The 26,987-nt window shown below is 37.5% G+C and overlaps 1 protein-coding gene across 2 annotated transcripts; it reads right to left on the bottom strand.

The window, feature by feature from the left end:
* Positions 1-661: 661 nt before the first annotated feature.
* deltaCOP (coatomer subunit delta) lies at positions 662-26,082 on the bottom strand. 2 transcript variants are annotated; one of them, XM_067113360.1, is made up of 9 exons: positions 25,831-26,082; positions 16,173-16,436; positions 10,330-10,542; positions 9,469-9,633; positions 9,176-9,357; positions 7,400-7,529; positions 6,143-6,326; positions 5,686-6,002; positions 662-2,241 (listed from the first exon to the last, which is right to left on the bottom strand). In XM_067113360.1, the coding sequence occupies exons 1-9, from the start codon at positions 25,831-25,833 to the stop codon at positions 2,152-2,154; spliced, it is 1,548 nt and encodes a 515-aa protein (XP_066969461.1). In that variant the 5' UTR covers positions 25,834-26,082; the 3' UTR covers positions 662-2,151. The 2 variants fall into 2 exon arrangements, with proteins under 2 accessions (XP_066969461.1, XP_066969460.1); XM_067113359.1 differs by having other exon boundaries at positions 25,546-25,871.
* Positions 26,083-26,987: the final 905 nt, after the last annotated feature.

Raw genomic sequence — 26,987 nt, 5'->3', positions numbered from 1 at the left:
GACAGAAGTAGACTGACCGGCTACAAATGTTTGTACCTATCAGTCCACTGGTGGGGGATGGGGGAAGTAGATGGATAGAAGATGGATATTCACAGAAAACTGAGTGTTCACCTTTTTGTTTCAATCTGTCGAACTACCACTGACGTGGAAGTAAAGCCATATAACAGAGAGGTAAGATTCACTAAAAAAATTAAGAAAACAAATTTACTTTAAGATATGAATTGATGACATGGTGAAAGAACATACGAAAGCAAATGTGAGAGAACCTGAGAAATCAAAGGGGATGAGATCTGTGACCAAACTAAAAATCAGCCACCTGCTTAAGCAATCCAAGTGGTATGACCTTCCTAAAAAAAAAAAAAAAAAAAAAAAAACTACTTCTTTATTACCTGTCAAAACCAAACTCACACAAGGATTCAGGAAAAATCTCTCAATTTCCCTTTCTGCACTGAATGACCTCATAGGTCTCAGCGCTTGGCCTGTGGCCTAAATTTTATATTCCATTTTATTAGACTTACAGACCATCAACAAGAAGAGCCTGATGCAAAGACACAAGATGAGAAACCACAAAGGAATTTAAAGGGTTAATGATGCAAGGTTACCAAAGTGAAGAGGACGAGGCAAAATATGATGACAATGAGGTTAAAGTACCGAGACATTCTTGGCTTTCATATCTTTAATGAATATCATATACAATGTATATTAAAAAAAATATTTCAAGTTTACCAGTAAATTTCCTTATAAATTACCAACAATTTCATAACTTAAACCTTAATACAACATTTGGACAAAGGCTGCTTCAGAACTTGTACCTATAGTACCTCATTTCCCTTAAGCCATGAATTAAATACGTATACCTTAAATGCAAGTTCTGTAACAATATGTGGTAAAAATTACAATTTTTAAGAGTATTATTTCAAAAGCTCCAAATTAAACCTACTCAGACTTCTTTTGATCAACAAACAAGCTGGGTTATTAAAGGTTCCAGCAATTTACCAAAATCATCACCTCTGGTGATTTTAAACTTTTAGTAAATGTTTCTTATTAACAGTAAATTAAAATAGAGTACCCCACAATAAAAATAGACCCATTTCACAATAAAAATAAAAGCACATTGTCACAAAACTCCCATTTCAAGGTACCATAGAAAAGTGCATTCACTACCAGGCAATCTTTATGTACATCCTTATCATATAAAATGAAATAGTATTCATCAAATGTGGTTAGCATGTGCCACCTATCATCAAATTCATCTGTCCCTCTCATCCCATCTGAAACCTTGAGGAGGAAGCCTATCCAGCATGGAGAAAAAGAATAAGTAATACTGGGAACATCAAAAGAAAAAACAAAATCAATACCAGGATAAAAGGCAAGAAAGACAGTCAAAACTTAATTCCTGACCATATCTCTAAAGTAGTCACCAAAATTTATGGAAAAACATTAATGTAAGACCTCAGGCCAAATCAACCCAACGAATCATCCATGCCAAGATTCAAGATAAGCCCTAAAGATATTAAAACTACCAATACCACCTTTACATCAGAAATACTTTTCTCATTATATGAATTATGAGGCCTTTTCAAAACCATGACTCTCAACAACTTTCATAACCAACGATGACTCTGACAATTATGACTAGACAATATAGCTACCAACATAGGTGCTTTATATTATTAAGGACATTAGGAAAAATTTAAGTCATAGTGATAACAACTTGACACTAACTGGAATCATACTATGTGGTCAGAAATAAAAGGAGACTGCATTATGAGGACGCAAAACATGACAAGAATTGTTAAGAGAATAGATGGAATGTGAGGGAGAAACTAAACTAAAGAGGGATGGTGTACCATATATACAGAACTTATGGCTTCTCTGTACAATATATCTTAAGCACTTATTGAATTCCTGTCTTTAGGATGAAAGCATTTATGTATTGTCATTCATTCCAGCTTGCTAACTACTCACATGAAACTGATACACTTACCGGTAATCAGCAGTGAAAATGTTGAATAGGAATGAAGATAACAATAAACTACATTATGTTGGCTTGGGAAACCTATTCCTACAGCCTTCTGTACATGGATTAAGTTTGTAATAAAACATCTGAATTTAATAGTTATTGTGCACCATAACCAACAAGTAACAACCCTAATCAATCTCGTACACATTTGTTTTCAACTGCGTTTCTTGAGAGAAAGTGATGGGAGCACCATCTGATGTGCTCACTACACCTAAGACCTGAAAGAGAGGGAAAAAAAAAAAAAATGTTTAGCGTGTATACAGTATTCACTTTGAGAAATAACTGACAGATCAAGAAGAGTATAAAACAAATACACCTCAATACCAGTTCCTCAAATATTCAATATCTGAATATGTACATTAAAAATGTTCAAATTTAACAAAATTTCTTGGAAGGATTTGGCATTCAAGGTATCTTGCAACTGTCCCAAGGTTTTGCCTGTTTTCATTATAGACTCAAAAGCAGCAAGTAGCTTACAATATCCTCCAATCTTTTAAGATGCCTTATCTGAAAAGATCTGCCCTGCTCCAACCTTTACAAAATTGGATTGCTAAGAACCTTGAGAGGTTGAATTCTAGTAGCTTTTCAGACCCATAGCACAACAGCCCTAAGTTTTTCTCTGATAAACTACATATATGGAAGACATTTACCATCTATACATAAAGATTATCATTGAGTTATTTATGTTCTGAAAAACACAAAATGTAAGGTTGGTGGCGTGGTGAAACTGTCTGCACTACTGATGCAAGGTCAGCAGATCCCAGTGAATTCAGTCAAGTAATCAAAATAGCGCCCCATATTCACTGGTACTCCAAGATTTATGATGGCTATTTTAATTATACAGTACTGTATAGTTATGCTAAATGTTCATTATAAAATGTAAACCATAATATCATGTACTGAAGGTTCTATGTTCACTGTTTTCTCACTGGCTAAGTGGCTTGTTTTCAGGTGTAGGCTATTACCAAATATGTGTTTTGGGGTCCAACTATGTGGCAAGCACAGGCCTAACTTACAGAGTTTTGAGCTATGAACTTTGTGTTTATCTGTATGCCAGGTCAACTTATATACCACAATTTTTTGTTGGCGCACCGGCTTAACCCAAACCCCACCTTGACAACACTAAAAACAAAAAGTTTCTTAGCTTATTTATGATGAATCCCACAGTTTCACCCGTCTAGTGAATCCAACATCTGTTTTACAAGACAGTTTCCATCTGCCTAGTGAATCCAACATCTGTTTTACAAGCAGTTAATTGTAAATCTTTCTGATGGATCCATTTGGAGACTGCCTTAACAGCAAGAGTAAGAGTGCTGCCTTAAAAAAATCCTCCTAGTATGAATGATATGGATATGTTGTATGTACTATTTACAACTCTCACTTTTGATATACTGTATCTGTGATAGTTTCGTATAAATTCTATATCTTCTCTGATAACCAAAATATTAGAAACTTTCCAAAGCCAAACAAGACCACACACGAGTTGAAACTACTCAGCACGGTTCCAACTGGAATTAGTGTACGAGTTTCGTGGGGGTGGGGGTGGGGGATAAGGTTAATCAGATAAAAAAAACCAGAGTTGTATTAAAAACTTCTAAAGGGTACACTCTTTGGTATAAGCCACAGTCTACATTTGGAGCACTGAGTATCATTTTAGCTTTTTGATAATTATAACTAAAGCTACCTTCAAATTCAACATCTCCCAGATTTCACTGATACTGAATTAAAATTTTTTTTATATTCCCTGATACTCTAGTATCATTCATGATACTGAACAAAGGCACTGGGAAGAGAGCGAAAAAGAAATAGCAAACCACATCAAATCCATTATTCATGGACAGCAATGCCATTCTCTTCCACTCAAGGTCTACTGTAAATTAAATTATTGTCTGACCACCCCAGTGCCTGTGCAACCTACAGGCATTCACTCTCTAACTGGGGGTGATCTGCTGATAAAGTACTAAATAACTGCTCAACTGCTTGAACAATTTTCACGTAAATCTTTGGGACTAATTTATTTTGTGTATTACAGTACACAACAGTATTCCAGTAAGACTTTGGGACAGGAATTTATTTGCATTTATTTTCGTTTACATACAGCAATTTTTGACACTACTTCTTTCAGAAAGCAGGCATTTCAGGACTGGTATTTAGGCCAATCTTGCATGTGAATTCAATATTTTCATGGAAATACATTTTGTTTTCCCCAGTTTTCTTGTCATTTCATTAACTATTTATCATTCTATTTATTTGGTACAATTGTTTTAACCAATGTAGCTTGCACATGTAATTTGTTTTGATATACCTTGAATGTTTTTATCACTGGCTTCAGAAATGTTTCGAGTTCTATTAATATTTGATCATAAAATATTCCCAAAACTGTTACCATCTTCATGGATTTATTCTGTTCAATTATTCCCCTATTAATTGTGAGTACAAATCTAAAATTTTATGACACCTCTATGTTTACATCTACCTACGGGAACTTAGGTGGAACTTGAATATGATCCTCTATTCACCTCCACATCCTCTCCACACCAAGGACCAGTCAGGAGTGTTGCCACTTGGTGTGACTTTGACTGGGAAACTACATATGGTAGTAAAGGTTCACTGCAGTAACTACCTTTGTCGCTTTCTTTTTCATCTGTTCCCTTTAGTCTGTTCCTGTTTTCAGCATCAATCAGAACATGGACTGGATTAGTGAATGGAGTAGTCTGTGGGGTATGAGGCTGAACTCTAGTAAAACAAGAACACTATTGATTAGCAAATCTTGTCCAGATTTTCCACCCCATCCTCCCCTTCAGGTGACTGGGACTTTGCTGAATGAGTGAAGTTTTAACTATTCTAGGTGTAACTCTCATCTTACTTTTGAGAAACATCTAATGAAAGTTGCAGCAAACTGCACAAAAGTTAGGTACTGTTTGTAAGGCCTCATATATCCATAACAGTGATAAACTCAATGCAGGTCATTTGTGCTTCCTTTACTAATACTGTTCTTTGCTATGAATATCTGCTTCTGCCAGATATTTATCTCTTTTAGATAGAGTAACTCATGGTGGTAGGTTTCTATTGCCTAATACAATATTAGCAGTTATAACTTGGACCATCGACACATGGTCTCATTTGTCACTTTTTCATAAATTGTATTTTAACAGATCTTTCATATTCACAATTAATCCCCGTTCCCATTTTCATGCCGAGAGCAACCAGATTCGCTGAAAGGCAGCACCAATATGCAGTAAATGTGCCTCACTGTTGAACTTCCCAGTTCACTAAGTCCTTCACTCCTGACACTGTTGGACTGTTAAACAGCCTCCCAGAGGATGTTGTGCAATTGGAACTTCAAAAGTTCAAGCAGAGATGCAATGCATTACTACCTAATACAATTCAAGTTGTATTTTAATATTTCACTTACATTATTATTAATTTATGTTTTTCTAATGACTGGTCTCTTTCTGAATTTCCCATTACCTTTTGTTACTTCTTTTGAATGAACATCATATTCTTTGGAAGCTTGAATTTCAAGTCAATGGCCCTTGTAGTTAGTTCCATATGAATAGGGTTCATCTTCTGAATTATAATGGCTATTATAAAAAAAAAAAAAAAAAATTAAAGAGAGTTTTGAGTAAACATTTTACAAATTATACCACCAACATTCTTACCTTGAGGTCACAATATGGTCGAGTAGAGCTGAAACTCACACGAACAGGGAAGAAATTATCTGGAACACCGCGGGCAGTGAAATCCATAGCTGCAGTTGGTGCAGTTTTGTCAATAATGGGTATCCTCCAAACCAGGGCACAGTGGGCACGATCATACTCATGTTCACCTTCACAGTCATTAATAACGGGAGGAGGTGCTCCAGCAGCCAAGGGGATGGTTATAGTCACTTCATTTAATTCCATTTCGGTGTTCTCCAGGTTATATTCAATATTAACATCACAGCCACCTGCACCATTCTCTTGTGGCCAGCAGTTAACTAGGAAAAAGAAAAATATTTATGGCAATTATAAGTAAAGCTTTCTGCAAAACATTGCCATCCACATCTCAGCAGGAACTATATTTCACCCTATTTAACTTTTCCACCTGATTATGTCCAAAGAGCTGTACTGTACTTACTTGAAAGAGGAACATGGGAATCATCTGTTGTTTGGAAGCGCCATTTAAGTACACCAACATCAGTGTTTGCTGGGAAAGGCCTATTAGACATTTTCATACCTATCTGTCCACAAGAGCGCCAAAGTTCTCTATCAACATTGGGATGGGTTTGTAGTTGAATTTGTCTAGTTTCACAGTTGTCAACCTGAAAATAACAGTGATTTGCCTTGAACAGTTCACTTACAAGAAGATATTCATGGGAGAAAATGTTTCCAATTAGAGAGAGAGAGAGAGAGAGAGAGAGAGAGAGAGAGAGAGAGAGAGAGAGAGAGAGGAGAGAGAGAGAGAGAGAGAGAACAGTTCACTTACAAGAAGATATTCATGGGAGAAAATGTTTCCCAATTAGAGAGAGAGAGAGAGAGAGAGAGAGAGAGAGAGAGAGAGAGAGAGAGAGAGAGAGAGAGAGAGAGAGAGAGAGGTCAACCTGAAAATAACAGTGATTTGCCTTGAACAGTTCACTTACAAGAAGATATTCATGGGAGAAAATGTTTCCAATTGAGAGAGAGAGAGAGAGAGAGAGAGAGAGAGAGAGAGAGAGAGAGAGAGAGAGAGAGAGAGAGAGAGAGATGCAAAAAGTTTTTATAATTTCTACTGGCATGAACAAGTCCTTCAAGTAATGAAGTCTGCTATCCTGAGGTCCATTAAAATGTTGTGCCACTTACCCAAAGTAAAAGCTATTTTAGTAAACAAAAATAGCTATACAACACGAAAACCTACTGCACTTAAATACTGTATGGACAAAATTATAACAGCTAGGCTGATATTTTGAAGTCCTACATGTATCTTCTGAATAAGACCTAAAGAGGTTAATTTGCTGTTAAATTGTCTGTTCTAAATTTGTGAGGATATGCAATACTGTCATGGATGTAAGGAACATTTAAATGCTGACTCATCATGGCAGGATGTGGAAGTTTAAATAGGAATCAACTTCCTTAAAACAATGAAGGGATTTGGAAGTTTTAATAGGAAACTGACTTGTTTTTAAGATAAGTGGAGTCAGGACTGAATATGATAGTCAACACTCAGGTTCAGGAATAGTTATTTCTTGGTTTACTAAACCATGACATCTGTTTCGTGCACACCCCAGATTTGGAAAACTTTGGTAACAATTTCATTGTTAGTTATGAAACCTAAAAATGCTGGAAAACTAGCATATTATTGAATACAATAATTTCTGACAGTTCACTAAAAGCAAGTTATCTTTATAAAATTCCTTACCTGCACTTTGATATAGCCATGGTCTGCATCGGAAATTCTCAGCTTCAAGATACCTTGGACCTCCATGTTCTGCAAGCCACCATCTCTCCCAGCTCGGACAATAATGTCTTCTGCCATTACAATATGAATCCTGAAAGAGTAAAAATAATCTAGACATTATACTTTGACATTCCAAAATTCCTCTTAATACATCCTCAGTCTAATTACAATTATATCTATCTAATGGTAATAAACTTGATGAAATTAGACCGAGTGTACTTTAATAAATGTACAAGCTGATCATCCTGTTTATAATTAACCCTAGATTAGTGTAATACCACTTATTTAAAGGTGTAAAACTAAGCTGAAAATTATAGAACCATAAAACTAATTTTAAGAATCTCTGTCTGCAATCTACATTTGCTGTTTGCTAAAATTAAGTGCCAAATCACAGTGGCATGTATCAAATGGAGTAGCCATCAATTTACTGAATTAAAAGTAATGTAACCAACTCTGGCTTATTACATTTGCCCTAATGTTTTTTATAGTGTCCTTTTGATAAACATGTGTACTGCTTTACAATTCTTTATTTATCCATTTCCATTTCTCTTTCAAACCTCACCTTTTCTTGTCCATTTTTAACTCTGGCCAACCCTATTGTTTATTTGCAGATTGGTACTGCATTTTTAAAGTTCATTAAGTTACATACCTCTCACCCCATCATCACCATAAACATTTTTATGTGAGATTTTCCCTATGTGAGATTGGATGCAAAATGAGTTCTCTCCACTGTCCTTTGAATAGTGTAATTTCTCCCTGAACTCCCAGAGGCCAATGTCTTCATGTACCCTCTTTATCATGGGTTTCATTGTTCCCCCCCCCCCCAACAAGGTTTTGTTCTACGATTTCCATTTCTACTGTTTTACGGCACAAGTGTTCCACCTCTCTTCTCACCACGTGCCCAAACCATTGTAATCTTTGCAATCACAAGCCTTGTTCTTGTAGCCTAGGGACACCACATCTCTCTGCTAACTTAATCATTCTTGTGATCTTCCCAATGAACTTCAGTTATGAATCTGAACACTCTTTATCAAAGCAGGTTTTAAATTCCCATCTCATCAAATGTCTCACTTACAAACAAGGAATGGGTCTCTTTATTTACACATAATAAACTTCCATAACAAAACCACATTTAATAGTATCAAAGTACGGTTTGTATATGGAAGTTGAATAGTTTTGGGCATGCACAGTGGGGCCTTCTTTTCTGGTGCAGCTACAAGAGCCATTAAACGGAAAAAGTAGATTTAAAATTAATGGGTTTGTATGAAATCATTTTATCTTGTAAAAACATTATATTTTGACCTTAGACTCAACGTAAATAAAGATCCATCTAGCTGGACAACCAGTGAACTTTTCATAGCATTTAATGAAGTGTATCATTCCAAGTAAGTCTTTTGGTCAGTACACACCTAACATACCACATAAGAAAATTTTTCAGTCAACAGAAGCCTTAATAAGCCTTGACAAATAAGAGGCTTTTTCAACTCTGACAGCAGAACTATAATTAACTATTAGTGAAGCTCTCTAATACCAATCAGATACATTACTTGAAAATTTAATATTCCTTTTTTAAAAGCCACCCCTCACAATCCAGATGTAATGTATTCACTGTACATTATGTAATTTTGTTACCAATATGTTATTGTACCTTTTTGTAAGACTGTACGGCCATTCCAACATTCCATATTACCCTAATTTCATGATGCCTTTGCTTTTAAAATTAAAATGAATACTTACGGTTCCACATCAACTTGTGGAGTAGAAACTGGAGCCAACTTGTTGACAGTCTCTGTAGCAGAAACTACCCTTTCTCCTTCTGATTTCAGCTGATCCACAAAGGAGTCAACATCTTTGGCCTTGCTACCCAACTTCATGGCACGGTTAGGGCCAGATGGCTTGATGGTGGCAGGCCGAGATTCCTGAAAAAAAAAGTATACATTATTCTTCAAAAATAAGTGTTTTACAGGATTAAGATCTACTACCCATGGAAAACATCACTCTATTAATCAAAGAAACATTCCAAAGCTTACCTGTGTTGGGGTTATAGCTTCTGTTGGAGCAGTGAATCCACCAGAGTTCCCTCCGAAACCTCCAGACATTCCAAATCCTCCACTATTACCACCAGAAAATCCTGGAGATTTGACTCCTCGTTTAGATTCTTCATAACGCTTGCGCTGGAGTTCTTTGGCTTTTTCCTGAAAGTTCAAAACAACAAATAATATAACAGTATGTGGCAATTTTTAATCTTGCATTGGTGCATATGCAAAAACAGAAATACCACACTAAAGAACAATGGGACTCCTGGAAATGCAATTTCAGAATATTTTTTCATTTTTCAAAACCAATTATAGTAATTTTAGAAATCTAAGTAACTTGTATTTTAAACAGAAAAACCTGAATTCTGTTTGAAATGAAACAGCATTCAATTGACAAATTATAAACCAAGGAACATATGTTACCCAATCTGTAATTTCCTGTTCACTACTCAAGAATAAAACAATTAAGCTAATAATTCACTTGCCAAAATCAAATATCTGAAACAGACAGACGAACAAGAACCCGATTCATTGACAAACACACACAGCATGCTATATTGTGTGTCAGCTGTACCGCACAGTACTGCCTTTTTCATATTTTGCTCCCACACTATAATTTGCTCTTCAACAATCCTCTCTTCATAATTGTCAAAACTTGACAACTTTCACTGGAAAATTTTACCAAAAAATTAATGATGTTTGATGTTTAAAATCATGTAAATGTTAAAACTTACAAAATAACAATATTTATTTCCCGTCTCAACATTTTTACTTCATTTCATGGAACACTTCCCTGAATAACGAAATTATATCTTTCCCAAAACAGCACTTACAAACAGCATACACATTACATACCTTCATCTTTGTTCGCGCCTCTTTTTCCTGGGTCTCTCGAACAGCGCGGTAAACCTTCTCTTCATGAGAGTCCATTTCCACAAATGTTCGAATCTGAGCCAAATTAACACTCTCTCTGTATCCCAAAGCCACAATCTCATCAAAAGCAAATATGAGATGGAATGCATTTTCTTGAATCTCACTTTCTTCCATGTTGCGGCAGTATTCTGGTATCTGAAACATTGAAAAAAACTTTAAATATAAAAGAATTCAATTCTACTAAATTATGAAGCATTTTAGAATAGCAACAATAACATGATCAATAAACTTTAACCATCAATATATAAGCGAAGCACTATTCCTTTTATTATCATGTAAAAAAAAAAAAACAACAGGATACACAGTTGAATACTATCCCACACAGATAACCATGGTCCTTGGCAGGAAGAGATACCCTGGGTCTGACAAATGCATTGCCAAAAGCTCTCAGACTTCAAAATTCCTTTTTGCTCTTTCCAACACACATTTATAATTGCGAACATGACTGAAGTAATTTTCAGTACTTTTTACACTAACATAGGCAGTTACAAGCCATTTAAGAAAAGTTAAAAATACAAAAATCACAAAGAAAACTAAATTTTGTATTGTGAAAATAAAGGTCAGTCTGCGAGGAACGGGAACTTTGCTAGACAATTTGTAGGAAAAACATTAGCATATTTAAGAGTTTGAGTAGTTTTTACATGATTAAAAGCTAAGTGTTTCAGGAGTACTAACTGAATGATTACCAGATATCAAAATCCTGACAGACTGTCTCCTTATATTGTATAAAGCCTTGAATTAAAATGAGAGAGAAACAGCAGGAGACATTAGCCCAGGACACTGAAGCCAGCAAAAAAGGCTTAATACCAAAATGGCTACACTTCTAATTAGAATTCAGCTGAAATCAAAAAGTGCAATCCCTGAAAAAACAGTTAGGAAACAACAGAAACTACAGTGAAGAGGGAATACCTATCGAAACCTTACCTGCCAAGTAAGGTGTAAGAGAGAAGCGTCAAATAGTGATGGATGAAATGCTAGTAATTAATATGAAGCACATTTCAAAATGGTTACATGTACAGTCTCTTGATTGCTTTTATGAAATTTGGGCTGTCAAGCCACAAACTGGGGCACTTTCAACTATTCAGAGCTAAAGACACTGGAAAGAGTTGGAGTTGTTAGGCAGGAAGGTTTACAAAAAAGTAAAAGGCTAAAAAATAAAAATTGGGTGCAGCTAGGGGCTGAAGGGACATTACAAAGGCCATTCAGTAATGCCTACAGTTTACCAAATGAGCTGCACTGATGGCAAAAACCCCTATGAGGCACAGCAAAAGAAGCAAATATTTGTTGGGAGTACCAAGCACTTCTCAACCTCTTGGAATATTTACACCATACCCTGAAAAGAATGCACCCATTCTGTCCTGATGACTTCTTAATGCCATTTGCAAATACTGCACACGCATTTTGATATGCATATCTTCTCGGCAGCAATCTTCCAGATAATCGTCACGTGCCTTATCAATTTTCTCCTTTTAAGGTTAGACATGAAAAGGGTACTCTACACTGTCTTCTTTCTAGTACACACACTGCCTCAACTCCAACTATTAGGTCTAAGTCTTCATTTATCACCTCTTCCATGATTACCTTGGCTTTCCTATAGGTCTTTGTCCTGCTACATCCCTATTACTACTTTTCAGCTCTACTGTTCATCCCCTTTCATCATATACCCAAGCCCTCCCCTTTTTTTTTTTTTTTTACCAATGTCTGGACACAACTTATCTCTGCCAATACCTCGTTAGCAATCAAATCTTCCCACTGTACTCTGGCTATGAACCTTCACATTCCACTTAAGCAGTACAGTCATCACTCTGCTTACGAACGAGTTACGTTGCGGATGGCCATTCGTATCTTGAATTGTTCGTAAGTTGGTTTTTAACCTTCACGTTCCACTTAAGCAGTACAGTCACCACTCCACTTACAAAACAAGTTATGCCTTGATGGCCATTGTGATTTCTGGATTGTTGTAGTTGGTTTTTAATATGTAGTGCATAATTTTTGTTGATGTTTGCATTCCCCAGTTAACTCGGGAGTCATATATACTATTTTCACTGAATTTTTACATAATGCAGTTATAAAGAATTACTTTGGATGCTAGAAACGTAAAAAGAAAATAAAATTTGATTCATGCAACATTCAAAATTCTGTATTTTTTCCATGCTTTGAAAGTTAAGAATTTGGAGAGAATTTTGCAAGAGCAGCACCTGACATTGGAAGTTCAAGTAAATAATGCACACTGCCATCTATTGACAAAAATACATACTGTTTCCTATCGGGGAGAAAAAATATAGAAAATGTCAATTCATCACACAACGAGTTAAATCAGGAGAAGAATACATGGTAGTTATTCAAGAAAATACTCGGGATAATCAGGGAAGGAGTTAAAGGAACAAATCCTTCTTCGTGTCTTTGTGTTCTGTTTTTTTGCAAAGATTCTTACTAGCAGAATAGGCACAAAGAGCAAAATTTGAACTTGTGACCGTCTGTTCATATCTATGAATGTTCGTAAGTACGGTGGTGACTGCCATGTGTACCCATTAAAAGCCTTTGCTCTTTCTACCAGTGGGATATTTTTACTTACCATGAGTCTCTCTCTTATATTCATCCATTCTGCAGCTATTCTCTCTCTTACTGCTCACTCAACACATACTTCCAAGGCCGAAGCCGTCCACAGTGAGTATTCCCCAGGTAAGATAAATGTTCAACCCCTTTTAAAACCTACCCATCTAATCCAACAGGATGCATGACTGCCCTCTCTTTCCATTTGCTCTTGTAACACTTTGGGCATCAAAATCTTTTAATGCAAGATACCGAGTTCATTCCATCACCTTTCCCACAACAATCATATGGCCATTTTCCTGTGTGTTCTTTCTTTTGCTTCTTCCTTTTCAGTCACCATTAGCTTTATTTTACTTGAGTTGGTTTTCAGCTCTCTCCTCTCCATTTCAATCTTCACCTTTTAAACTTCCACCACATACTATGTCACATGTATAAAGCACTTCCAGGGGAAACCACTGTCTACACTACCTTGTAGTAGCTTCTTCCATAACTACGACAAACAGCAAAGGTATCTGCACTGATCCTTGACAGACACCAACATTAATCACAAATTCTAATATACCTGTCAATGTCTTTACTCTTGAGTTAGAGTAACAGCATTGGTTAATGAGCTTTCTTGTACCCTCTGCCTTCGTGATGTCTTTGTAATTACTTGCCTATTTCTGGTGGTCAAAGATGTTTTAAGTGTAAGTGCAAGAGCAAGGGGATGAAAAAAGATGAAGGTTTACTATACTTCCCAGTCACCTCTCCTCCTGTTGGGCCCTGTCTTCAGAGGTTTTGGAAGACTTGGGAAGACATTAGGTCAGAACCTTGGGTCCTTAACAGCACTTGTGATCCCTACCCCTTCAATCTAGAGATGATGTATATCCTTAACAAGGAAGTGTGCTCCATATTTTAAAAGGAATGATTTGATTGATTTATCAACAATTGGCTTTAGAGCCTAGTACTGGGGCACTTTCAGCTCGTCAGCACTTCAGAAAGTGAAAAGGAGTTGGAGTGGTTGGACAGCAAGACTGAAGGCAGCAGTATAGAGGTAAAGTAAATGTCAAGAAGGGTGGTTACTTCCCGTGATCAATAAGCTAACAAAGAGTCATATAATCTCCATTCCAACTCTGCTGAAAGTGTTTCATCACATTCCCCAAAGCAAGTGGGATTCTAAAATGAAAGAGACAGATGATACACTGCTCAAAACTGGGGTCCATAATCCCATTGGACTTTGTATTTGAATGACAAGTTAACTTGTAACAACTCCGAATCCCAGTTTCTACCTGCAGACTTCCGTATAATTGGTGTAAACTGACTACGAGCTATGGAGGAATGTTTGCATACATTGTGCATGGGTACCATGACTTGGTTTTTCCCAATCATGTGTGCATGGCTCGCTATGATGCTGTGAACCCTAAGCTGCCTGCACACTATCCCTAGATTGCTTAAATGTACATCAGAAATTCACAAAGAACTGAACCCAGCATTACCTTTGGGTTTGTGCGCTGAATGGTACATGCATGGTCTGGGGACTGTAAACGCACTTAGCAAGACAGTGCTTAGGAAAAGCACAAGTGTATAAGTCATGGTTAGGCATTCTGTCTGATAGTGGTGACTGGAAATGGAATATAAAATTTAGGCCAAAGACCAAGAGCTGGGACCTATGAAGTTATTCAGCACTGAAAATAATGTTGAAACAATTGTGCAAAGTACAATGGAAGAAAGAGAATAATAATAATACAGGTATAGTAAAAGGAATGAAAGGGGTTGCAGCTAGGAGCCAAAAGGATGCTGCAGAACCATAAGTATATTGCCTACAGTGCACAGTATTAAGTGCACTGACTACACTAGCCCCTATGTGGATAGAAGTGACTTCACCACAGAAGTTTTGGATAAAGCACAGGCATACACATCAAGCATAAGGGTTAATGTGTACCCCCACAAGAGCACTTATACAACTCCTGCATACAATCAGTGCCCACCTGTATTAGTACATTTACAACATGACGCAGATAGCCCTTGCGGGGAACAGAGTTATGGACCATAGTCATTTATCCTACGAAGCTCCCCATGTTCAGCGAAAGCAGGACTAGTAGAGGTCACAGGAGACCAGCAAGGTGCTATCACATATATGCAACTTCAGGGTCTGTGGCAGACCATTAATAGACCAGGTTGCAACACAACTGGGTGCCATAGAACATCCTGGTGCACTTGAGGCCTGTTGCATTATGAACCCTATTTATACATGCACTCCAAGAGAATGTACAGAGAGAGAGAGAGAGAGAGTGAGAAGCGTGGGTCAACTAGGTGGATGAACATCGACACCTCCAAAAGCGGAGGAAAAGCAGGCACTTGAAATCCTATGCAGTTTCAGTGAGAGTTCCAGGACTCTTCTTTTCTTTCTAAAGGAGAAATATGAAGAAGACAGGGGAAGGGTAAGGAAGATGAGGGGTCAGAGGAAGGAAAGCACTTGCATTTCTCCTTGCCCCTAGCTACTGTTCCTCTACAGGAACAGCAGATATTAGAAGTCGACATGGTAAGGGTAGGCATATCAATCACTCATCTTCCTGCTAGTACTCTCCTTTTGGTTGACAGCACAGTCCACACATGGAATAGCAGGGAGAGATTTGGGCAAGGAGTAGGGAGTGGTAGGCTAATGGTACTCGCCTTCTTCCTCTACTGAAGTGTTCCTGACAGCTGCAGATCCTATCCCTACAAAAGGTGGGGATCCACCTAAACAAAGTGCAACACGGGGAACATACATGTGCTCATGCCGTTCACACATTTGTTATGCACACTTTTTCTGTGACAGAGTACAGAAAAAACTGAAAAACACAAGTTAAAATTTAGCAGTCAGCAAGAATGCAGTAAGATGTCCTCACTACATGGCAGCCAAAGATAAAGTGGTTGGTGGCAGCAGGTGAGTGAGGATATTCTTACAATCACCCCCTTTACCACTAATTAACTACCTTGCAAAATTTCAATGACCAATTTCACATCATACTGAAGATTACACCAACACTAACAGTAATAATTTGCATTCCTGCAGGAACAAGTCAAGTATACTGTGCAGTATATTAAAAGAAACATTTGCATGTTTTGATTATTATACTTAATCTACAGCACTTAAAATCTTAAAACGATCAAGTACTGGTACAATAAATGATAAAAAAATCACCATCAATTTCTGACAACTCCCTTCTTAGAAAACAACAAACAAAACTTACCACACGCGAAAAAAGACGCAAAGTCTCCAGGTCTTCTAAAATATTTGAAGCACGAGTAGTAATCAAGAGCATGTAAAGTCTGTCTAGAGGCTGATAAACATAGCGAACAGATTCTGTTTCTACAAACGTATGCTGACGTCCCCCCGTCATCAATTTGGGGAAAGCTGCCAGAAGACCTTCGATACGTGACTTGGTCATTTCAACAAACTGCCTTGACACCAAAGCCTTCCCGCTGCGGGTACACACAGCTGCAGCCAGCAACACCTGCCAAAGAAAACCAAATTTAAAATGGTACATGTTTCGTACACAGTTGATTTACTTATATCGTAATAATTTACACTGATTCAAAGAACACATCCAGGAAACCCCCCGTATTCGCGGTCTCACTATTTGTGGACTCACCTACTCGTGAATTTCTCTGTGGAACGTATATACACATTATTCGTGGAAAATTTGCCCATTCGCGGTATTTTTCACTGAGAAATATTCACTAATTACTGTATTTTCATATAATTTTCATGACTAATTGCACTTTTTGTGATAAAACTATTAAAATACTAAAGTATAAGCATTTTTAGAGGGGTTTTAAGTATTCGTAGATTTTAGCTATTTGCGGGAAGTAGCAGTACGCATCCCCCACGAATACGAGGGGTTTACTGTACATAAAAAATTTTTCAGTTATACCATGTGACTATTTTATGCTTACAAACATTACGTAACTTATATTACATAATACATATTACATTTGATATATGTATGCTGGCCTATGGTAGAGGGGGAGTGGGGAGGAGGGGAGGACCAATGCATTTAACAATTACAATTCCCTCTGAACTTTGGGTGTAAGCAATTCCCAATGTACAGTAAACCTCCCATATTCGCGGTCTCACGATTTGTGGACTCACCTATTTGCGGATTTCTCTATGGAACATATATTCGCATTATTTGCTGAAAATTCGCCCATTCACAGTATTTTTCACTGAAAAATATTCACTAATTACTGTATTCTCATCTCATTTTCATGACTAAATGCACTTTTTGTGATAAAACTATTAAAATACTTGGGTAGCGCTCAAGTTATGATAATCTGATTTTGCAATGGGGTAAGCAATTAATACCCACTACGACAATATTTATCAAATGTTTTTAAATTTCGCCCAGGCACAGGCAGCAGCGTACAATCAGGCAACGAGAGAGACCAAATTACAGTAGACCAACTTCTTTTCCTCCATTTCTTTATCCCATCTTCTAGTTAAAAAAAGTAAAAGAGAATGATAAAAGTTTTGTTGGTAACGTTATACTTTTGTGTAAATGTGTACAGCCATCAACAACTAAATGAGAAACTGTTGTTTTGCTTATCAGCGAATCGGATAACAACAGCTGTTTTGCCTTTATTTCAACCATCGTACGGTAATAAACAATTACCGTAGTTATAGTACAAGTGACGTTAAGTAGAATAGGACTGGTATATTTTTACATTATACCCTTATTCGGTATGGATAAAAGATCGGCGAGGATATATACTGCTAAATTTAAGCTGCAAGTTGTAGCTGAAGCTGAGGAAACAATGTTCAAGCTGCTAATGTCTATAAATTATCGTGCATCGGCAACATGGATGAAACTTGATTGTAATTAAAATTAAAGCAAAAGTATTTTAATCAAAACTAATGGGCATGAAAGAACACATTACTGCTATTTTTACGCCGATAAATGATAAATACGTAAAGCTCGTATTATGATGAAATCAAGTGAAAATAGCGAACGAAATCTTGATTTTTTTCACAAAACAACTGCCCCCAAACGGCCAACGTCATCTATTAACGAAAAAAAATAGCTAAATCAATTTTACAATGAGACGTATTCAAGTTATATTTTGACTTAAAAACACTTCATATAACGAAAAATAACCTTGCCCCATATAAATAAAGTATCTAGAAATTAATTTACAGCTAACTAGAAGCAAGAAAAGCGCTCAGAATAAACATACCACATAATCGATTTCCAAACCAAAACATTGATCGCTATGATCACAAAGTTAGGTACAGGCAGTCCCCCGTCATCGGCGGGGTTCAGTTCCTGAGGGTGTGATGATAACCGAAAAGCGCCACTAACCAAAAATCCGTGATTTCAGTGCTTTTTTGGCGATTTTCGGGGGTTATCGGCACTGAAAAGAACTGATTTTTGGTTATCGGCATCTCTATTAGGTATGTATCGGCGCCAATACCCAATTATCGGCGCCGATAAGCAGAAATAGGTGATTTTTGGCACCGAAAATTGCAGATTTTCGTCGCTAAACAAGCCCCATAAAACCGGATCGCTGTTAACCGAGCCCGCCGTTAACCGGGGACTGCCTGTATACCTTAGTTTAACCAGACCACTGAGCTGATTAACAGCTCTTCTAGGCTGGCCCGAAGGATTTGACTTATTTTACGTGGGTAAGAACAAATTGGTTACCTAGCAACGGGACCTACAGTTTATTGTGGAATCCGAACCACATTATACTGAGAAATGAATTTCTATCACCAGAAATAAATTCCTCTAATTCCTCATTGGCTGGCGGAGACTCGAACTCAGGTCTAGCAGTGAAGCAATATAAGAATACAGGTTGACCATCACTAATCCGGCATCATTGGGACCTGGAGGGTGCCGGATTAGCCATTTATTAGGCTAGAATACACGAAACCCAGTAGCTAAGCACCTCATTTTAGAATTAAAATATCCCATAAATCAGTACAAGTTGGTTAATAAAGAAAAGGCAATTATCAAATACAGGTAGTGCTCGAGTTACAATAATTCGACTTAAGATATTTCGAGTTTACGATGGGGATAGCAATTAATACCGATACGAAAATATTTAGAAAATATTTTTAGATCTCGCGCAGGCGCAGGCAGCAGGCAGCGAGAGAGACCAACTTCTTTTCCTCCATCTCTTTATTCCATCTGCTAGTTAAAAAAGTAAAAGAGAATGATAAAAGTGTTGTTAGTAACGTTATACTCTTGCGTAAATGCGTACAGCCATACACAATCGAACGGGAAACTGTTGTTTTGCTACTAATCGTATCGGATAACATCTGTTTTGCTTGTATTTCAACCATCGTACGGTCAAACAACTACTGTCGTTATGGTACAAATGATGTTAAGTACTGTACAATAGGACTGATATATTTTTTACACTATACCCTTATTTGCTTTGGAGAAAAGATTGGCAAGAAAATATACTGCTTCAGTAACTTTAAGCTGCAAATTGTAGCTGAAGCTGAGAAAACAATGTTCAAGCTGCCAATGACTATAAATTATCGTGCATCGGCAGCATGGATGAAACTCGACCGTAAATAAAATTGGAGAGAATGTATTTTAATCAAAAGTACTGGGCATGAAAAAATACAAATTACTGTTGTTTTCACGCCCGATAAAAGATAAATACGTAAAGCTTGTATTATGATGAAATCAAGAGAAAATAGTGAACGGAATCTTGATTTTTTTACACAAAACAAACATGCCCCCAAAATGTTAATATATGATGTTCCAGCGAACGTCATATATTAACGAAAAAATAGCTAAATTAATGTCACAACAAGACGTATTTAAGTTATATTTCGACTTAAAAACACTTCGTATAACGAAAAATATCCTTGTCCCAAATAAATAAAGTATCTATATTCATTTACGCTTACTAGAAGCAAGAAAAGCGCTCTGAACCGAGTTAAATGCGGCGAAATAAACAGCGCGTTACAGATTCCCAAAACAAAACATTGATCGCAATTTATAATACAAAAGCAATATGAGAATATGCACAATACGACACCTGTACAATGTAGTAAAGCATAACTTTAAAAGATCCACGAAAAAGATGCACATTCGTTATGTTGATGTTTGTATAATACTGTTAATATGTGGATAGAGTTCAGTATAATGTAGGCTAGGCTACCATATATGTAGCCTATACGATATACCATAGCGTAGGCCAAAAGACAATAATAAATGTAAAAAATGGAACAGCAAAAGCATGCCTGCGTTTACTAACACCTCAAGTTTGTCGATGCAGCACACAGCGCCACCAAATCGAAGTGGCTGGCGAGCGGGTTAGCGCAGCGACCCGGGAAATTTGACAATTAGTGCGGAAACAGAAATTACTCTAGCCGAAATTTGTGCCGGATTACTGATTGTTCCGGACTACTGATTGCCGGATTAGTGATGGTCAACCTGTATATATGATATTAATGGATACAGTGAATTAAGGCATAACATTTTAAAGATCCATGGAAAAGATGCATATTCGTTATGTTGATGTTTGTATAATACGATATGTGAATATAGAGTAGAGTATAATGTAGGCTAGGCTACTGTATATGTATATGATATACAGTACCATAGAGTAGGCTAAATGTTTCTTGTTTGTTATTCAATTTCTCTTTGTACTGAATTATCATGAGTCACTCTGCATGAACCTCCAGAATTAGCTGATATTAATAATTACTATACTGTGTATGTATAAAGTATACTATACAGTGTAGGCTAGGCTATATTCGAGATATGTTTTTTCCAATAAACGATGGGTTTTTTTGGAACCTAACTCCATCGTAAGTAGGATAATACCTGTATAAGCATTTTTAGTTTTTTTTTTTTTTTTTGAACTATCAAAATAGGCAGTTCTAGGTGGTTTTAGAAGGGTTCTAAGTATTCGTGGGTTTTAGCTATTCGTGGGGGTGGGGATGGTACATCCCCTGCAAATACTGAGGGGGTTTACTGTACAGAGAATTATAGATAAAGTAATGTTTGTGGCTTTAACATTTGTACAGTGCATAGCCATGTATCTGAATTCCATCTATCCACAGGTTATCTTGCCTCTATTGGTCACTACAGGAATTATTTTCAGCCAGCTGATTTGCATACAAAAATACACTTAATTTACATTTAACTAAACACCATGAATAATTTACCAAGCTTCAAAGTTCTAATATATAAATCTCAATGTATAGAAAAAAGTTTGTCACTTCTTCATCTTTACAAGTACAGTAGCCACATTACCTGCAGATAACATACAGGCAAATAAATTAAATAGATTTGCTGTTTAATATTGTTTTACCTTAGCATGACTGGTGAGGGATGGTGAAGTGATAATTAGGAGCATTCGATGATTTAGCTTTCAATAATACTATTGTTTCAACAAACGAATCAATTATAGCATGAAATTTATTTTGTTCTATTAATCAGTACCTAAGTCATTTGCTCAGTTGGGCTCTATGTTCACTTAGTTCAATTAATAATCCAATTTAGCAAATTTTAAAAGTAATTTGTATTATTCCTAAAATATAAACCTGAAGTTGCTCACAGAGGAATTAGCTTTAGAATGCGAGCTGGAACGGCCATTTAAACTTATTGACAAGGTTTTAATAAAAACAGACAGGGGCAAGCCCTACCCAACTGTCGGTCTTCACTCCACTTTGCCTTCTGGCCCAGGTTACTAAACTTCATTCTTAAGAGACTTACCCACTAGTAGGCGGAATCTGGGTACTCTCTGAGCTGACAAGTAGGTTCCCCACACCCATTTAGCTTGTATACATAATGACATTTCTAAATCTCCACACCATGCCTTCCAAAAGCTGGGTCACAGAGATACCTCGTCTCCAATGCCAATAATTAGAGACTATTCTAGACTTGTATACAGCTGTTTAAGGAACAGAAGTATCTGAGAACTCCTATGAGTGTGAAGAGACAGCCCTTTTGTCAGGAGAAAAGCTGGAAAACATCGAGGCGTGAAGTGCCAGAACTCTCAATGCCTGGAGGGACCAAATTATGAGCAGCTGGACCCCAAGTTTAACTAGAGCTAGCAGGTTCAGATATTACAAGGCATGAACACATGGAAAGTCCTAGATTACTTACTAAAAGGTGAAACAGCAATACAGACAGGGTTTGAGGTTGCCTTTCATGAGAGAAGCATTTTCCCATGCTTAAACCAACGTAATCACGGAGAAGAAAGAACCCCAGAGCCACCTGTTGTGCTGAACAGTAGCCTGGTATAAGCTTGGAACCAGGAAATCTTAAAACAACTTTCTCGCTATACAGGTGTTTAGGGACCGTCCTTGTTACCTGTCTCCGATTGTACATGTGGTGACAAAAATGTGTCTGAACACCAGCCCTAAAGTCAGACTTACTACTCAGTAATGCCAAGGTGTGCATCCTACCCGTCAATGGTTGCATTTGACCACAAAAGCATCCCTGGGGGAAGAACCTAGTGGCACTCCCATGTACTACAGTTCCTTTCCTGCCAGTCTCAATCCCCTGAAGACAAAACTTGTGTGCAACCTCCCTAAGTTTTGCTGATACAAGCCTACAGGAGGACTCTTGTTGCTGCCATAAACCAGCACCCCAGGTGTTCACTCTGGTTGACAAAAGAGAATCAAAATCTTGCAGTTCACCTCCACTAAACTCGAGAAAGGAGGTTATCCTATGGCCTAAGCTACAAGTTCGCCAGGACAAACCAATACTGTACCCAGATACATCCAGTGCACCTCTCATGAAAGCATGCAAGTTGACACCAACGTAGACTCTTCGTTAAACCTTGGGGGGGGGGAGGTGACAAAGTCCAGATGAAAGAGTAAAGCCGAGGTATTTCTGAGACGACCAATATGTGTATTTATGAAAAATAACCAACCTTTGGTCCCTGGAAAAAGAGAAGTCGCTCTCCCTTGACTTCTAGCACCAATCTTCAGCACTGCACATGCCATTGCTAAGGGTGAGGTCCTATTGCGAGCCGAGAATGATGGAAGAAAATGGAGCAGAAAAGAGTAGGAGATGTTGGAAACTCAAAAGAGACAGGCACTCTCTTAAGAACAACAACAGCTGCAGGGAAAGAATGCTACCCTTGCAAAAAAAGGAAGGGTGATTAAAAGTGAGACAAAAGCTCCCAACCAGAGAAGTAGTCTGGGAAACTCCAAGGGAAAAAACGAAGTTGAACCTCCGCTGTCCTAAAGATGTTCAAGAAAGGACTGGCTAAGGAAACCTATTATAAAAGGAACTACACTTACCTAACATACCCTAACCGATGAAGCAAACCCAAAAGTTCCCCTACAACCTAGTAAGCATTATTGGAAGCAGTTGCTTAGCCTGGAGGATACGCCCCCTCAAACCCCCGATGAAGCAAACTGCACTTTTTACCAAAAGTTCCCCTACAACACTGTGCATGCGCGATAGCATTATTGGATGGCCAGCATAAAATAACATAACAGTTCTGAAGTTAATTACAGTCCAAGTTGGGGACCGACAAAAAGTTCTGGGGGTAATCGCTGGGAGTAAATTCTTGATAAGCAACCAAAATACTATAGAAAAAGTCAATTTCCAAGGTAATACACCATATGGAGCTGTTCTATAGTTCTACCTCAGGTAGAACCTAATATCCTGAGTTAGGTTAGGTTAGATAACCTGGCCTTGTGCTATTATTGTTTTTATGATGTTTTGTAATTCATAGTGATAAGACTACCGACATGAACATACCTAGTGAATATGACTGTACCTCAAACATGAATGATGCATTTAAACTACTCCTGTTGGAACAATTTACTGATTTTTGGGTATTTCTAAGCAACACCTCCGCACGGACTATTACCTTGGAAACTGATTTTTCCTATACTTTTAGTGTTACTGATGAAGGAGGCTCTGTCTATTGTCAGTCAATTATTATTAACCTCATATCTACCCAACATGGCTGGGAGCCTTTTGGGAACGTGGGGTTTTGGAAAAGTTGGGAGAAAGACTGGACTGCCATGTTGTTGTTATGGAATGGTTCCACGCATGTGCAAACCATCAGAGAGCCACATGTTTAAGAAGGGATTGGCTACGGAAACCTATCATAAAAGGAACTATACTAACCTAACATACCCAAACCTAACCTAACCTAGCAGGCTCTGTTATGTAGTTGGGGGACTGTCCCCCCATACCTCCCGGTGAAGGAACTCCACTTTTTACCAAAAGCTTCCCTATAACTGTGCGTGCACGATTGCATTCCAGGATAGCCAATGTACAACGTCTAAGGTTAATTACAGTCAACCGACAAAAAATAATGGTAAATTCTTAATAAGCAACCAAAATACTATAAGAACAATCAACTTCCAAAGTAATACCCAATGCAGAGCTCCTGCTTACCCTAGTTCTACCAGAGAAACTCATAAATGAGTGGTCTCGACAATCAGTAATGATCAGAAATGCTTATTAAAACACCAGATAGCGGTAGATCTAAGTAATAGATACACGGCGGATATTTAGCGAGAAATGGCAGTTTCTTATAGTATTTTGGTTGCTTATTTACAATTTAACGTTATTTTTTGGCGGTCGGCTGTGATTAACCCGTAACTAACACCAGAAGTCGATCCAACAAGGGGTTTCCATACGCGCTCTTCACAAGACAGAGCACGGCTACGTCTGTTTCTAACGGTTCATATCCCATCCGGCAAGTGCAATAACTTGTTAACGTATGGGTACCGTCCTCCCCCGGGGCCAGTACTAAACACAGCGAAGGGACATTCCATTTGGCCGACAACAAACAAATGCACCGCCATGTCAGAAGCCCTAAAAGTGTAGAAAAAACCAGTTTCCAAGGTACTGCACTTGGCAGACGGGATATGAACCGTTCGAAACAGACGTATGTAGCCGTGCTCTGTCTTGCGAAGATCGCGTATGGAAACCCCTTGTTGGATGGACTTCAGGGTTTAATTACAGGTTAATTACAGCCGGCCGCCAAAAAATAACGTTAAATTGTAAATAAGCAACCAAAATACTATAAGAAACTGCCACTTCTCACTAAATACCCGCCGTGTATCCGTTACTTAGAAATACCCAGATAGCCTAAACAGTTGGAAAATATCTAACCAACATCTCACGCCTAGCCTACGGAAAGGTATGGTTCTTAACCTATGCATACAACTTGAAACTTGCAATAAGTGGCTAGAATTAGCCAATACGAAAACTACTTAGGGGAAGGCTAGCAATATATAAACTAATCCGCGGTCTCCAAATATGTAGTATAAAATAAAAATGACAGCCCGGTCTGCGTTAGCCCCGACTTGACTGTCACTGGGGAGTTCGAAAGCCCAGCCTACAGTCAGTCGTAATCATAGGCAAACCGAGTCAAAGTTGGCCTTCTGAAAACTTAAATTCTTTCTCAAGATCACCAAAAGAACAATAAGAATCATGTGGTCAGGTTTAATGCAAACGAAAAGGGCACGATAAGGTTGACGTTTGCGTTTCCAACTTGACATCAGCTGATGGCACCGCCAGCAACCTTTGCCCTCTCGTCGCGTTTCTGACGGGAAATTGCGTTCGTTAAAGAATAAAACAGGCTTCTCTCGTTAAAAATCAACTAGACATTGAGATATCTTACCATTCTGACGGTTTTAGAGGTTCGGAAGGCAAATTACAACAACGATATTCACTCTTCAAGTAACCAACGATGGTGACGTGCCCCGAGAGGAGCCGCAGGTGTAGGAGAACTCCGATTTTCAATAACAAAAGCTGACGTGTCCACTGTAATCGGCTTGTTCTTACATATAAAGTAGGTTAAGCCAGACTAACATAATCAAGAAATTTTTCGCTTAAAAATATAGTCACTTGTGTAAAATTAAACAAAAAACAAAGGGGCAAAATACAAGATTTAAAAGGGTCGTACCATTTAGAAGACTCCGATTCGGTTTGAGCCGTCAATTGAAGACGTATTTTAGACATTCACGCCACATTTTCGAGATCTTTTTCCACATTCTTGTTCTGTGTTGTTGTCGCTGTTTTGTCTCATGATGTGATTTCCATTCATGAATCTCATGTCACCTGAATTAAAAAGTACATTAATTATGCATTAAATATATAGTCCTGGTGTCGAGGCGTATTGTGCAACGCCTCCGCTATGTCAACGTAACGAATAATCACTTGTTTAAGGTGTTCCTTCAACTCAAAATGAACAAATTTTGCACTGCAACTGGAATGGTTCATTGATCATTAAGAAAAGCATGCATTTCAAACATTTATAATATATATATATATATATATATATATATATATATATATATATATATATATATATATATATATATATATACTGTAGTGCACAAATTTACATATCCTGCAGCTCAAGCCAACTCTCTCTTTAAGAATCTTTGTAATTTTGATTTGCTATTTTGCATGCACATCGAAAAACATTATTGATAAGAATAATAACTAGCAAGCTCGAAAATTCTAGGCTCAGTAAACATAAGCCTACTAACTGTTGCTGTATAACTGTTACTGGACCTGTGTCGACCTATTTTCATACTCTCTAGGGATCTGTACATAATTTTAGACGCTCATTCCAGACTGCTAAACTATATAAATAAAATAATGCGGTACATTTCAAATCCCACTATCTCAATGAATTTAATGTGATTTTTGAAAAAAAAAACTACGGTTTCCAGGTCTTGAAACGTTTAGGCAATATGCACATTTAAATCTGGATAAATTTTAGAAACTTGTTTCAGACTCACTTTGAAGAATAATTGTCGTCAGTGAAGGACTGAAAAAATAAGCTGACAATGTCTTTTCGAAAACTAGCTGTTTAATTCAATAAGCCACTTTTAAGTATCTCTTTGTTTCTCCCTTTTTTAAACCTAATTCCACATACACAACGAAGAATAATTCATCCCAACAGTTTCAATCTCTTTTTATTTCATGGCATTCAACATCTACCTCCATAACAGGGTTTGTTCGTCATTCCTTCCATACACACCATACTTCTCTTCCAAATCTTTTGCAAGCCACTTGTCCCCTTCACCTATTTTGTGACTCATCACTTCTCTC

Source organism: Macrobrachium rosenbergii, chromosome 12, assembly GCF_040412425.1.
Source record: "Macrobrachium rosenbergii isolate ZJJX-2024 chromosome 12, ASM4041242v1, whole genome shotgun sequence".
In the NCBI taxonomy this organism is placed as follows: domain Eukaryota; kingdom Metazoa; phylum Arthropoda; class Malacostraca; order Decapoda; family Palaemonidae; genus Macrobrachium; species Macrobrachium rosenbergii.
This window is presented reverse-complemented; position numbering and strand designations above follow the sequence as displayed.

Bases quoted from the DNA above. Each gene is read 5' to 3' on its own strand.
- deltaCOP (XM_067113360.1), bottom strand. The intron at 10,543-16,172 runs GTAAGTTTTGTT...TCAATGTTTCAG, and splicing joins TGCGTCTTTTTTCGCGTGTG to ATACCAGAATACTGCCGCAA. The intron at 9,358-9,468 runs GTAAGCTTTGGA...TTTTTTTTTCAG, and splicing joins AAGCTATAACCCCAACACAG to GAATCTCGGCCTGCCACCAT.